The 15,270-nt window shown below is 34.1% G+C and overlaps 1 protein-coding gene across 3 annotated transcripts in view; it reads right to left on the reverse strand.

The window, feature by feature from the left end:
• The window catches only part of DTWD2 (DTW domain containing 2), a 107,130-nt gene that overhangs the window by 4,168 nt on the left and 87,692 nt on the right, over positions 1 to 15,270 (reverse strand). For 2 of the 3 annotated variants that reach the window (XM_027605922.2, XM_027605926.2), the window contains exon 5: positions 2,418 to 2,546. The exons of the other annotated variant lie outside the window; for it this stretch is intronic. In XM_027605922.2, the coding sequence (XP_027461723.1) occupies positions 2,418 to 2,546 (129 nt within the window). The remainder of the gene's footprint in view (positions 1 to 2,417; positions 2,547 to 15,270) is intronic. 3 annotated transcript variants of the gene reach the window in all.

Genomic DNA, 15,270 nt, shown 5'->3' on the forward strand with positions numbered 1-15,270 from the left:
TTCCACTCAATTCTCACAATAGTACTAAGAGGTAACTATTTTTGGTACATTATAGATAAGTAAACATGAACAAGGAGATTATATGAATTGCTCACGGGCAAAAAGTGATGATGATAAGTGACGAGGTTTAATTCAAACCTGCTTCAAAGCTCACCCTGAGCTACAGTGAGTGTTTGAAAAGCTGCTAGCTTTTAGCTTTTTTCATAAAGGACAAGGATGAATCAGCAGACTAAGAAGGCTATTCCATGCCAAGTTCTTTATTTTGAGGAGCCCTACCTACCTGGATAGAATAAAGCCAGATGAAAAACTGCTACTCTGCCCCCATTGCCTTACCGTTTCATTAGCAGGCCCCTAATAAAGGGTTACTGGGGGAAACATGTATGTCATAGCTTTCCTCCTCAGGAAAGAGAGAAAACACATTCAGAACAGACGGTAATCATATTTCTCAAGGGACTGAACGGATATATTTTTTTTTAATTGTAGCTAGATTCGAACAGGCTGGACTTGAGATTCCCCCACTGAGAAAGCTCACTTTTTTTTGCCAGCTATAATAATAAGCAACTTGGGATGTTCCACTATGCATTTCTTCTGCTCAAGCTCCAGCCAAGAATCTTATCAGCACCTCCCAAATCACACATTGTCAAACACACTTTTTCATCTCCTGGCCAGTGAAGTATGACTACTCCTGGTGATCAAAGCAAACAGAAAGAGAACTGTAGGACCTCACTATTACTTTGGGATTTCGTGTGCCATTTGACCCACAGACAACAATAACAAAAGCTGAAGACAGGCTGGATCCTGTCGCCATTCTGTATCTTGAACTTTGCCTGTTGTTGGATATTATACTCAGAGCACACGATAAGCTTCCTGCTGGAATGGTACATTAACTAATACCAGAATCACGTATCTTATGAAACTGAAAGGAAGGAGCAGTAGGATCATTGGCAGCAGCAGTACAAAAATGATCAAAACCCCTAGCCCTATTGTATTACAACAACATTATTAAATCACCACCACTACCAATGTTAAAGCTTCTGTTCAGAATTGAAGTAAAGATCCAATTCCAATGTAGAAACAAGAGATGTAGGTCCATAGACGGTTCTTTTCAGAACCCCAAAGAAGGAAAGGAAATAAAGTTTCAAATCCACAGCCAAAGAATATTACATTTTTCCCTCAAGATTTGAGCTTTTAATGGGTCCTTGGTCTGATGTCAGCTGATCACTGAGTTTTAAATCAACGAAAAGGAAAATACAGAGACTGTACAGAAAGCAAGTTTAAATAATAGTGCTCAGTTTCATCTTTCTTTTAAGATGCCTAAAAATAATATATTACTTTTGCTCAAGAACATATAAACAAAATAGAAAAATAAGTACAGGGGTATATAAAGTGCTATGTTGATAGCTAGATACATAGGAACAGGTGATAAGGTTAGAGCAGAAAGAGAAAAGTCAGAAAACACTCTCTGGTCATTTGGGAGAAAAATGTATGGTCCCTGAAGAAATTTTCTTCCTTCTCAAAGGAGAGAGAACAGAGAAAGAGAAATTGCCTAGACCCAAAACGAAGTTTGCTTACACAGATACACACACAAAAAAGCCTACTCATTAAAGCCCACTTCTTTCAAAAGAAGAAAAGCCACCAACTCTGACATTTCCCATAGCTTAGGGTAGGGGGAGAGGGTAAAGGTAATTCAAGGCTTGCCTCTGGCATTCTTTAACTCTCCCTGCTCTGGACGTCTTTGGTTCTTTTTTCTTTTGCCTTAAGTGCTAAGTTTCCTACATGTTCCAAAAGACAGAGATGTTTGTGAGCTCAATGAACACTATTCTTTACTGATGATTATTAATTATATATGAAATCATCAGGCTTTCATGGAAATTAAAATGATGATTGCAGATTATAACCTTTTCATATTCTGCAGGCGTTTTTTCTCAAAAAAATTATCTTTTTTATACTCCAAACCAAGTGGTGACTAAGATAAACATAAAGTTGGTACACCTTCTCAAATAAAAGCACCAATGCAAAAAAAAAAGTTGTAAAATATTCTTTTAATTAAAAAGAAAAAAGCTGTGTACAAGAAAACACAAAATGCTAAAAGAGAAATACAAAATAATAAAAGAAAAATCTAACCAAAAAACCCTGTATTTAATGTTGTGCTACTTAAAAGCAATTTAGCTTATTACAAATGCTGTTTGCACAGCTTAGAATGAATATTTAAATAATGCAATCTGGATGCTAAACTAACACAGAAAAATGCCAGAGGGGGAAAGAAGGTTATAAATGTACACAAATTTCTATCACAGATACATTCAATTTGACACCTGAGCTGCAAATTTAACAAGCTATGCATTTCTAAATTTTCTAGATAAAAATCTAACCAAACTGCTCACTTTCAAAAACTATATAACCTTCCAAAGACATACCTCTTGTATGTAATTATTTTTCTCCAAAATGGAAAGAGCCACAGCTGCACATTCCAGTGTAGAAAGGCACCTATTAGTTGGTTGCGTCCGAATTACATACTGGCTAGAAATGCTCGTTTTTAACTGCACCTGAAACATAATAACAGAATGTAATTTTTGTTTTAAATTTAAAGTTATAAAGTCTGTGTTTTAACTGCTAACTTCCTTCCAAAATTGCCAGTTTAGAAGTATTAAATGTACTGGGGCATGCTCAATGGCTCAGTCGGGTAAGCATCCAGCTCCTGATTTCGGCTCAGGTCATGATCTTAGGATCATGAGATTGAGCCCCATGTTGGGCTCCACGCTCAGCAGGGAGTCTGCTTGAGATTCTCTCTCTCCCCCTCCTTCTGCCCCTCCCTCCCACCCCACTCACACTGTCTCTCTCTCTCTCTAAATAAATCTTTAAAAAATATACTAAATGTGTCAATATCTTCCATACATAATATCCTTCAGTTATTGTTACTGTTAGTCAAAGAGGACAGTTACACATATATCTGACATTGAAAATATATGCAGAATACATGCAAATTCCTACACATCATAAGTACAAAGACTAATAACCCCTTCCCAGAGGGCACAAGCATGAAAAGACACCTCACAGAAGAAAATATAAGAAAGGCAAACAGGCACATATAAGAGTGCTTAACATGACTGAATGCAAATTAAAATCACAATGAGATAACATTTCACACTCCCTAGAACAGTTAAAATCAAAAAGACTACCACCACCAAATGGAGAGAATATGGAGCAAAGGAAACCCTCAGACATTGCAGTAGAAGTGAACAGAATTTAATCCCTTTGGAGAATTGACAGTTGGTTTTTTGTTTGTTTTTTAATGGTTTAGTCTTCCATCATTTCTTAATATAAACTGACAGGTGTATGTCTGTATGGGGGCAAGTGATTGAGACCTGCTAAATGGCACCAAGTTGGATATGAGAAAGGCAATAGAAAAACAAATGTCAACATTCTGGCCTCCTGATTCTTATTTTAATTAAATGACACTCAAGTGATCTTATACTCATAAAGCCATATTCCTAGTCCACAGTCTTTATAGTATCACATTTAAAAATGTGTGGGTAGATGAGAATTTCAGTTTTTATTCATAAATATGTAAGCAAGTGGAATGAAGTAGTGGTGTCTAAGTCTTAACACATAGCAACTTAATGAAATCAGGTGTTCTCTCTCATTTTCTAATATCTCTGAAGTTCCATGAGTCCCTCATTCCTTTAAAAGCATTAAAACTCTCCCATCCATGGAACCTTGCCCCTCAGTCCCCTTCTTCCTTTCTTTTTTTTTTTTAAGATTTTAATTATTTATTTGCCAGAGAGAGCACACAGGCAGGGGGAGGGGCAGGCTCCCCGCTGAGCCAGGAGCCCGATGCGGGGCTGGATTCCAGGACCTGGGATCACGACCTGAGCCGAAGGCAGACGCTTAACGACTGAGCCACCCGGGCGCGCCCCTCTTCCTTTGTTTCTTATGCAGTCCCCCATGATGAGAAATATGGTTCTTCCACTCTGAATGCATTTTGTTTAAAGAATTCCCTACAACTTGTATCCTTTCTATCCTCAGAAAGAGGAAGGAGGTGGGGGGAGGGGAGGACGGGAGAGACAGGAAGGGAGTAAAGGCATCATAAAAGATTTACTATGGGATGTACGTAGGTTTGGAAAACATCCTTTAAAGCATATTTAATAATGTTTTAGAAATAATCATATTAAAATTATTCTGCATTTCCACCAATGTAAAAGATGGATATAGTTGCAGGGAGGGAAAGAGATGGAGGAAAATGGTTCAGAAACGTGTAATGATAAAAAGAAAGCCTACAATTACATAACTGTAAGAATAATTCATAATGTTGATTAACTGTAATTACTAACAGCTTTGATATGGCATCAGGTCAACTAGAAAAAGGGTACAACCAGCTACTGCTTTCAGCACTCAAGTCCATCACTGGAGGAACTGATAATAAATATCTGATTACAGCTAAAACTCAGGGCCCGATCTCACAACACTGAGATCATGACATGAGCTGAAAACAAGAGTCAGAGGCTTAACCAACTGTGCCACCCAGGCGCCCCGATACAAATTTGATTTTTAAAAAGAAGATTTTAAAAAGACAAATAAAATAATATTTAAAAAATAAAAAAGAAGTTTGATATTTCAGTGAGGAGTTTTACTTCTTACTGTGGCCGACAAGGCTGTATGAAATCTCAAAACTTTGAAATTTACCAAATGTTAGAAGACTTCAGAATGTCCTTCACAAATCATCTCTCCAGGATTTATCCAGTAACCAGATATACTAAAGGTGTAAATAACTAAGACCTGTCATATTATCAACATACATGTTCTTAGAGCATGTTAATGCGATCTTCTATTATGTTTTTGTGCTGTATCACCTTCATCACTTCTGATTCAGTGAGTAAATGAGCAAGAACAAAAAGAAATCCTGTTGATCCATCTTCTTGAGAAGTCGCAAGCATCATAATAAATAATTTGTCAGAAAGTGCCTTGTCTTAAAAGTTCAGGAAAATCCAAGGCAAAAATAACCATTCTAATAAAAGAAAAAATTAATATCTGACTAAAGTATGAGGCTCTATTGAAAGACCAGGGTTATTATATCAAACCTGACAATAGCTAATCAATTAATCTCACTCCAGTCCTTTCATTTCTCAGTTCCTTCTCACCTATAAAAATCATATAGATGGACCTGATGCTGTTAAAACCTTTTAGCAATCAATCCTAAGATTATATATAATATATAGCATTAATATAATTATATATCATAATTAATATATCATGTAACTGTTATAATACTGACATATAATTATTATATAGAAACTTAATTTCCAAATATTAGAAGTCATGATGACTCAAAGAATGCTTCAGTAATTTTGATCTCTTTGGAAGCTGGTTCTCTTTGAGTTTGTTTGACTGCTCTTGATGTAACTTCTTTAGGAACAGGAAAATCAGTGGTTGGTTTAGAATTCTACTGGTATGAATTGTGAGCCTATAACATAAACTCCCATTTTAGAAACAGCCAACTTCCAGGTCTTATTTCTAGATTTAGCATCAGATTCCAATGATTCTCTGAATTGGCTAAAATTTGAATTCCTGGAAACTCTTTTGTTATAAGGTGAACTTCATTTCTTCTCTTCCATTAAATCTTAAACATATCTTTAACATACAAGAATACCAGGTAATAGTCTGATATGATGATCGCTGTTAGATTCCATTAAAAGGGGCTTTTTTGAATGTCTCCTTTCTAGCATATCTTTAGCTGTTTTTGTCACAAGTGACATGCCATTAAAAATCTGGATGACATAGCATGTACAGTGGTTTAGTAACGGCGTTTAGGGCCACAAAATAAGTAAATATGCAAGGCAAGAATATGCCATGTCTTGTCTGCATAATATAAGCATTTTTAAATAATTTACTGTAATATAAATTAGTTAATTCTTTGGTCAAACAAAATAAACTAAAAAAAAGACCTCAAAATTAAAATTTTAATACATACCTCCAGGTCCCACAAATGTTTTATTTTTATAATTTGATTGTGATTACTTGTTACCTGTACTTGGGCTATTTTAAGCCAAGTTTCATTATATAATGATATATATAAAACTATTGTGCTTCTCAATTATTAAGAATCACAAGACTTTCTAATCACTTGATCAGGCTCCTTGTTACAGGTTTCTAGGAAAAGCAATCTATTTTACAGTTGTTTCCTGAAACAACTCTAGTCTAGAATAGGCTGAAATAAACTCCCTTTTAGTAGCATCCTGAAGTCTTCACCACTGGAAGACACACATAAAAACCCTCCTTTCTTCAGCAGCCTTTCTTCTATGACCTTCCAGAAGCAAGATTCATCATCTGACCCTGCGAGCGAACCTCTGAAAGAGAGGCACTAGATCTTTTCTCCTTGCCTCAATTTTTCAATCCCCTTCATTCCTTTCATTCCCTCAGTTTAATTCAACAGTATGATTTAATAGTGGTAAGAGTCTAACTTTGGCATCAGACAGTTGCCAGTTCTAACACAGACTTAGCCACTTATGTTCAAACTTTCATGCACTTACTGGACACTAAATGCCCTTCCAGATAATGCACACATATTGTCACTTTTAATACTCACAGGGACCCTATGAAGTAAGTACTGTTATGATCTCCATTGTACTGAGGACAAAACGAAAGCTCAGAGGGTGAAGTAACTAACTCAAGGTTCTAAAATCAGGTATGGAAAAGCAGACACATGACTCTATAAAGTCTTATTCAAAGAGCGGAACTCTATCACCGAGCTAATAATTAAAGGTTAGGCAAACCTCAACACATGAAACAAATAAAAACAAAGCTATTCTTGCGGAAAGCAAAACTGAGGCACCCCTCAAGAATTTTAGGGTTCTTCTGAACATGGTTTTAAAATAATGATATAAAAGAAAGGGTCTTCTCCTATACAAGTATGAAAGTTACTCATAAATAACAGCATCCATGCCTTGCTCCAACCCTGCCACACTCTGAAGCCTGCAAAATTCTTTCTTTTGTTTTTTTATTTAAATTGAATTAGCCAATATATAGTACATCATTAGTTTCAGATGCAGTGTTCAATAATTCATCAGTCGCATATAACACCCAGTGCTCATCAAATTCCAGGACTAATGTTAAAACTTAGAAAATTTGATGAAAATAAAATTGAAATGGGCATTAGCTATAGATAAAATGGTAATATTAGTGCTACTTCCTAAATACTTGATTGTTCAAGTTTTTTTTTTTTTCTGAGTTGGCCTGAGAAACGTCATTTCACAACAGAACTTCTTTGGGAAAACCTATTTCCAAAATTTTCAAAACAAAAAAACCACCACACTTGTAGAATAGATTTGGTTTGAAATTTAGCACTTTGTTATACATCAAAAGGAGAAATAAAGTTATGTGTTAATTCTTCAAAATACAAAAACTTTCTAAAAAACGCAAATATGCAATTGATAAGCCTAAAAATTAAGCACTTACAAAGTTCAATTTTAAGCAACTCTAAATGATACAAAATTAAAATTCTCTTGAGTGAAATATTTAGCCAAATATCTTGATCACTGGTTTATCTTGTTAACAAAAATATTTAATCTACCACTGTCTTTCACTAACCTCCCAATTTAGCCATATCTGAAGTCACTGGGAACTGAGAGTATGGAAATATATCCAGAAGCAAAGTACAAACACAAAGATTCATGGGATTACAGAATTGGAAGTAATCTTTAGGTCTCCTTGTTCTTAGGTGTGACTATTTTTCAAAACTTTTTGAATTCACAGAATTATCCTAAAGTTTAAAATAATACTGAAATATAATAATCTCTCATACTTAAATAAAACAAAATTTTTTTTGAATTTCTAAGCCTCCTTTTTAAAAAACAGAATTAATGGAGGCATGAAAACAAAAATTCCTTAAGATTATTGGCGATAATAACTTTAAAGTGATTTTGGTAAATTAACAAAACTTTATGCCATGCAACAATGCCAAAAAAGAAAATCACTATAGATTACAAGTCTTTGCATTACTTTCTGCTGTCCCAATTCCTATTTTTTTCCAATAGCGGTTACTAAAGACAAGTCTCTGTTGAACAAGTGCTATAGAAACTAACTTTTGTAATATCCACTGAAACTCAAAATGTCCAACTTAAATACGCTTACAGATATGCATTCTTGCATATTAGGTTTCTATCAGTTTATATCCTTTATCAAGAATCTTAAATCAGAAACTTATTCAGGAAATGAGAAATTGACAAATGAACTAGTCTTACCTAAATAATAATCAATTTTAGAATGCCTTGCTAGTCAAACGTTTTTCACCAAAGATAAACTTCATTTAACAATTAGCAGTTCTATCTGTTTCAAAAGCCATCACAGCTTGGTAAATGGCTATAGAGAAATGAATCATAAATTAGCCTACGTGTGAAATAAAGCACATATTATACTATTACTTCATAAGTTTGTTTGCCACCTAAGACTTTTATTTTAAAATTTACTGAGTTGTGCATTTTACTGATTAAAAACATTTGCTTCTTCTGTAACTTTGAATTAAAATAGTGTGTATGAATTGGGAGGCCGAAGGCACAACTAAAAGCATGAGATGGGGAGTTAGACACACCTAAATTTAAATCTACATAATAGCTGTATGACCTCCAAAAGGTTTCTTGAACTCTCGGAGCCTAAAACATTAACAACTTCAGGGGATGACTGTGCTTTAAGGAGCTAGTCTCTATGAAGTGTTTAGCAACGTGTGCCCCACAGTAAGCAGTCCCTACAGGCCAAGAGGGTGAGGAGGGTGGTTGTATTGATGCTGCTGATGTGAATCTGGATGGTGGTGGTGGTGATTCACAATGCTTTCTTCACAATCTAATGAACAGGTGTGAAGCTCTCCGATTTACTGCTATACAGCCAGATGAACAGCCTGGCCAAGGGTGTGGAATGAGATGGAATTTAGGCCAGAGCCAGAAGTCAACTTTTACAATAGGTAGAGAAAAAGTAGTCTTAGAAAGAGGTTTTACTGAATACAAGAAAAGTACAAGTCACTTTGCCAGGTAAATAAAATATTCCTAGTTAGAAGCCTGTAAAAAAAAAAAAAAGAAAAATATTTTCACTCAATTTATTATTTATAGACAAGGAAAATACTAGGTTTTTACTCTTTCACCTTTGAAGTATGTGATCTGAGCATCATTAAAAAGTGCCATCATCAGCAAAATAATTAGATCTTGTATCCATATCTTTAGAGATTTCTTTAAAACATCCCCACACATTATATAAACAAAAGATAGATCTATAATTTGTAAGCATTTTTGAAAATCACTTTTAAAAGAAAAAATTTTCATTTCTTGCATGAACTTGCATGATTATTTTATCTACCTAATGCTTTCTACATATTTTCTCATCTTCCTATACCTCTTCATGTGTGTGACTTATCAGTAATGTTTAATTGACTTTACCACAGTGCAGACAGACGTAAAAAAAAGTAGGTTAACAACAGGTTGCTATGTTCCTGTGAACAATACAAAGAACAGTATACCTAAATAGTAAGAAATTATGGCTTGCAGAGTATCAGAGCTTCTAAGACCTGGGCATATTTATAACTAATTATTTGACTTTTTGTGTACAACTGAACCAAATATGTAGAATTTTAAATATCTATATACCACTGTCTTATTACAGTCTATATTTTATTGAGCAACACGGCAACAAACTAACTAAAAGGAGACACGCTATGTTCACAGGATGGAAAACTAAATACTGTAGAGATGCTAATTCTCAAAATCTGACTTATGAGTGAATATAAGCTCAATACAAATCTTAAGAGGTTTTTTATGTGTTTTCGTAAAGCTGATTCTGAAATTATATGTTAATGCAAAGGGGAAAAGTACCAAGATATTCTGGAAGAACCCAGTAGAAGAACTTGCTCTATCAGTTAGACTGAGTGTAAAGCAACACTAATTAACAGTGTGGAGTCGGCAAAGAGATGTATAAAACAATGGAAAAGAACTGAAAGCCTAGACATCGATTCTCACATAGGTGCACAGGTGATATATGACAGAGGGGGCAACCCAATGCAATGAGTTTTACTCTGGCATCTTCAGTGAGTGGTGTTGGGACAATAAATGTGCAATAATCCAGGCAGCCATATGGGAGAAAAAAATGAAATTAGACCCATAGCTCACACCAAACACAAAAATCAATTACAGGTAGATTAAATACAAACGTAAAAGATAAAACTGCAAACTTTTAAAAGGTAACATAAGAGAATATGAGAGAGTGGTAAGAATGAATGTTATAGCACAAAAAAACACTAATCATGAAAAAAAAGAACTGAGAAATTCAACAACATTAAAATCTAAAATTCCATTTACCAAGACACAGTATAAAAAGAGTGAAAAGACAATATATTCATGATGTATACAATTGCCAAATGGCTCAGATCCAGAATTCATAAAGAACTCCTAGAAACCACTAAGAAAAAAGTCAAAAAGCTGAAAAAAAAATGGCTAAGAGATATTAACACACAATTCAACAAAGAGAACATCTAAGTGGCCAATAAACATATAAAAAAGTGTTCAACCACATTAATAAACACAAAAACTAAAACAAAATGAGAAGCTACTATACATTCATCAGATGGGCAAAAAATTTAGAACACTGACATTACCAAATGTTAGAAAGATCAACAGCCATACACTGCTGGTGGGAACGTAAAACAGTTAAAATCACTTTATAACAATTTGGTTCAATCTAGTAAAACTGAAATTGTGCTTAACCCATGACCCATCTAGTTCATGTCTAGGTATATATTGAGAGGAACTCTTGTATATGTGCATCAAGCTCTATGCACAAGAACATTCACAGCAGCTCCAAGCTGAAAACACCCCCAATGTCTATCAATAATAGAACACACAGTAATATATCCACATAATGGGATTTTATACAGCAATGAAAATGAGCTAAGCACAGGTATGTACAATAACATGGATGAGTCTTAAAGATATAATAGTGAAGAAAGACAATATACAAGAGAGCCCACATAGTACGGTTTGGCTTCTAAACAGTCCAAAAATTAGACAAAACTATAACATTTAGGAGTGTATATATATATGTATATATAAAACAAAGAAATAATTACAATAAAGGTTAGGATGCTGTTACCTCTGGAGGTAAGAAAGAAGGTAGTAAGGGAGGTGGTGACATGGTAGAATGGGGTACTAGGCCTTTTGGGTGCCAAACATTCTATTTCTTGATTTAAATGGTGGCTATATGAGCATTAAGTATTTCTTGACTGTAAACATGGTTTATGAACATCTGAAAATAAAACATGTTATTAAAAATTCTCATGATAAGCATTAGTTCAATAAATGCTCCTTCCTTATTATTAGAAGTTTTCTCTGCCATACAAAACACTAAAATCAAACTAGAAAACAGAGAATAGTTGTTAGTAATTAGCTGTGTGACCTTGGGGAGGTTACTTACTTTTCAGGGTCTCACTTCCCTAATAAATAAAATAACTGATTTAAACATATCTTAGATACTTTCAAGTTCTCAAATTCTTGGATTCCCACTATCTCCCATCACTCGGGTAAACACTGTCAGGACCCTGATTAAAACTCACGTATGTTTCCATTCTTCACTGAACAAGCAAAGTGGAAAAAGTTGCACATGCAATTATCAAATAGATACACATGCAAACATAATATTATTTCACTATTATTTAAAGACCAATAATCAGCCAAACTGTGACCCTGAATCACTATCTTCCTGTCAGCCTAACAGAGTGCTAGGGATATAAATAGCTGCTGATTGATAAATAAGTTTTTAAAGCTCAAATATGCAATAACTATTCTGTCTGAGAGCTGAAAGGTGCTAAAGAGAAATACAATCTGCATCTAATGTGTGGCACTGTGGAATTAATTTTTAAGACTACTGTCCATGCAAGTGTCATCAACCTATTGAGACAGTACATGATACACCTATACTTGTTCTGTTAATAATTTTTTTAGGCTATTTAAGAGAGCTAGTAGAATCCAAAAAGTGAACTGGTATTTTTTAAGTGAATCCATTCAAACACAATTCAGACACCATAAAGTACTGTGTGATAGCCATTAATGATACAGCACGTTCTCCTCGGCAAGACAGCATGACTCTGTCAACTTTGTGGTATGAAAAATACGTCCATAAATGTTAGATGCAGAGTTTGACAAATGAATTCATGTGTAGCAACACATATAAAGCTGAAGAATCCCCCACTCCCAAAACTCCCAAAAGTGGTGGAAGCATGATAACCGCCAAGGGAGAATGAAAAGAACAGGAAGTGGAGAATTCTTACCAAATTACAGGGATTTCCTTACCATTCAGTAAGAAAAGAATTCTGATTTCAAATCAAAACTGAATTTTCCCAGAGTCCATCATTCATCTTTTCAAGTGATTTAAATGAAAATTCTATTAGAGGGTTAATCAAAACAGTGGAGTGTTACTGCCACACTCCTGTAGTTTAACTTACTATTATCTTATTAAGATTCCCATCACTTCCTTAATCCATATAAAGGCTGCCTGTGTGTATTTAATTTACTGGCCATATCTAGAACCTAACCCCGTCTATAGTAATTAGTTCTTTTTCTACTGGACAAAGTCAATATTCTAAGCCAGGGACACAGACACACATGTCTTCTATTTTTAAGTAACTTTCTCTCTGATGATAGCACTCACTTCCAAGTTGCCATCATTTCTAGCCCGAATCTCTGTAGATACCGATCTGGACATCTTGCTTCCACTTTAGTCTTCTTGTAAATCATTCTCTATGTGACGGCCAAGTAAGCGATTCTTTAAAAAACAAACTGATCACATTATTACTCTAATTAAAATCCTTAGCTGGCCACAAAGGAAAATCCTTCGCCTGGGCTATAAATCACCATGTCATCAACGCTAGCCTCTCCCACCTCTGTCACTACATACCAGCCAGACCAAGTGCAGAAACTTCCTGACCCTTCCCTTTACTTGGCTACCTGCTACTTGTCCTTCACTTCTCAAATGCTAGAGAGGTCTTCGTGAATCTCCAGTTTCAGTCAAAGCCCCATTTTAAAGCACCCTTTATATTCCATTCACAGAATTTAATACTTTAATTTGCAATTATTTACTGATCCCGGTTGCTATTTGTTTCCCCACAATGTAAGCTCCGTTAGAACATGGACTATCTATTTTACTTACCGCTATATTCTAATGTCAAGAACAGTGCTCATCACAGTGGCTCGTGTTCAATAAATAAGGGTTGAATTAATGAACACTGATCATCGTCATTAGAAAATAAACAACTTAGAGCTGTTCAAACCCAGCAGTGAATACATAAATTTAGGAGGGTTTGTGAGTTTACTAGTGAAGCAGATGTGGAAATGAGAAATGGAGAATAAAGATCTATATAAAGAGGCTAGAGATTTGTGTCTGATTTGAACTTATAAAGTTGATAAACAACTACTTTAGCCAATTATTATTTTTTACATAGAAAAGCTGGTATTTGGAAGCAAATATTATTAATCATAGTTTATCTCTTTTGAGGGAATTTAGTAAGTTTATAAAGCAAGGAGAGCTTATTGAGGACACATAAATCCTACAAGAACTAGAGATCTAGCCAATTGTTCATACTGTAGAAAAAAGGCATATACCTCCATTTAAGCTGAGAAGTCTATAGAAAGCGCTTAGATTTTATGAACCCAATATGAACTGTGTTTAGTTACAAAACATGTAGTGCTTATCCAGTCCTCTTCTTGGAATATTAAAAGGATCACTTTCTTTTATTCTATGCATTCTAACACCATTTTCTAATAATGCAAAATCTAAATATTTTCAGCAATTTCTTTTGGGATAAAGGAAAAATTCAACCAGAGTAAACTCAGCATGTTACTGAAATCTACATCAAGAACATAAATAAATTATCTCTTCCAAACATTTTGCTTTAATTCAAAGTGACATTTTTAGAGGACTCATTTGGAGAAAAAAATTCTAAAGGGAATAAATGTCATGCAATTTTTTTAATTGTATAGTCATACAAGGAAAATAAATGTCAGAAAAACCTTTTCTACAACTGTTATATTTGACTAATCACATATATATGTACACACACTCACACATATTTATTCTACCAAAAAACGAATATGTCAAAAGCTTCTAAACTGTCAACACAAGAAGTATGTGTCAAGTTGGTATCATAGAAAGCTAATATTTCATGATCAATTATATCATTTATAAATTTCTAATACATTTAACATTCTTTACCTAGTACGAATTTTTTTAAATATACATTTTAAATAACCAGAGAGACTCCGGTTTAGTAGCCACAGAACTTACATTTTGTTTCTTTAAAAAATTACAATGTTTATATTCTTTTACCCTAACTTTTCAAAGTAACACATTTAAATTTGGTTATAGGTTATTTTAAAATTAAATTCTAAAAATGAAAGTGTCATGCAGACAGAGGATATTTGTTGCACAACTTGCAAACTTTTACTTAGTGTAAGTGGTTTTGGAATTGTTTAGTAATATTACATACGAGTGGATACTACTCTATCTGTAACAACATAGTATATTTTAATAGTCTTTTGAGCACTCAAAGGCCATCACTAGCCCTAAATTTAGCTAATACATTATACCAGTATAGAAAACACTAACCCAAATTTGGATGCATTAAATTTCTGATGAAAAATAACGATGCTTATCTGAAAAGAAAATACTGGGTCTAATGATTTTTAATAACAAGTATCTTTAGTATTAAGTCTGACATTACAGTTTAATAGGATAGCATATAACTCAAGATCACCATCTTTATTAGCAACACATTAGTAAAATTTTGCATTAGGGTTTACTTTCTATAATCATCAATGCCTTTTCTAAATATAAAAAAAACACGTTCATTATAAAAGACATACAAGACTTAGAAATGCATAATATAAAAAGTGAAGGTACCCCATAATTCCACTACCCATAGACAATGACTACTTACTATATAGTATTTATTCTTCCAACATCTTAATTTTATTTTGTAATTATGAAATTTCAATATCTTTAAGAGAAAATATATAATATTTGAGTTATGAAGTATAAGACCTAAATGAACATCCCTGAATCTTCTAATAAATCTTTAAGAAACAGAATATAACCAAAATGATTGACACTCCCAGGACACTCCTCTCAATACGCTCCACACCCTCACAAAAATACAGACAGAAAGACATATGCATACAGAGATAGACAGATCCATGCATCCAATCTCACTTAAAAATGTTCACAGTAAAACAGCAGAAGTTCTCC

This window comes from Zalophus californianus, chromosome 5 (assembly GCF_009762305.2).
Source record: "Zalophus californianus isolate mZalCal1 chromosome 5, mZalCal1.pri.v2, whole genome shotgun sequence".
NCBI classification, from domain to species: Eukaryota; Metazoa; Chordata; class Mammalia; order Carnivora; family Otariidae; genus Zalophus; species Zalophus californianus.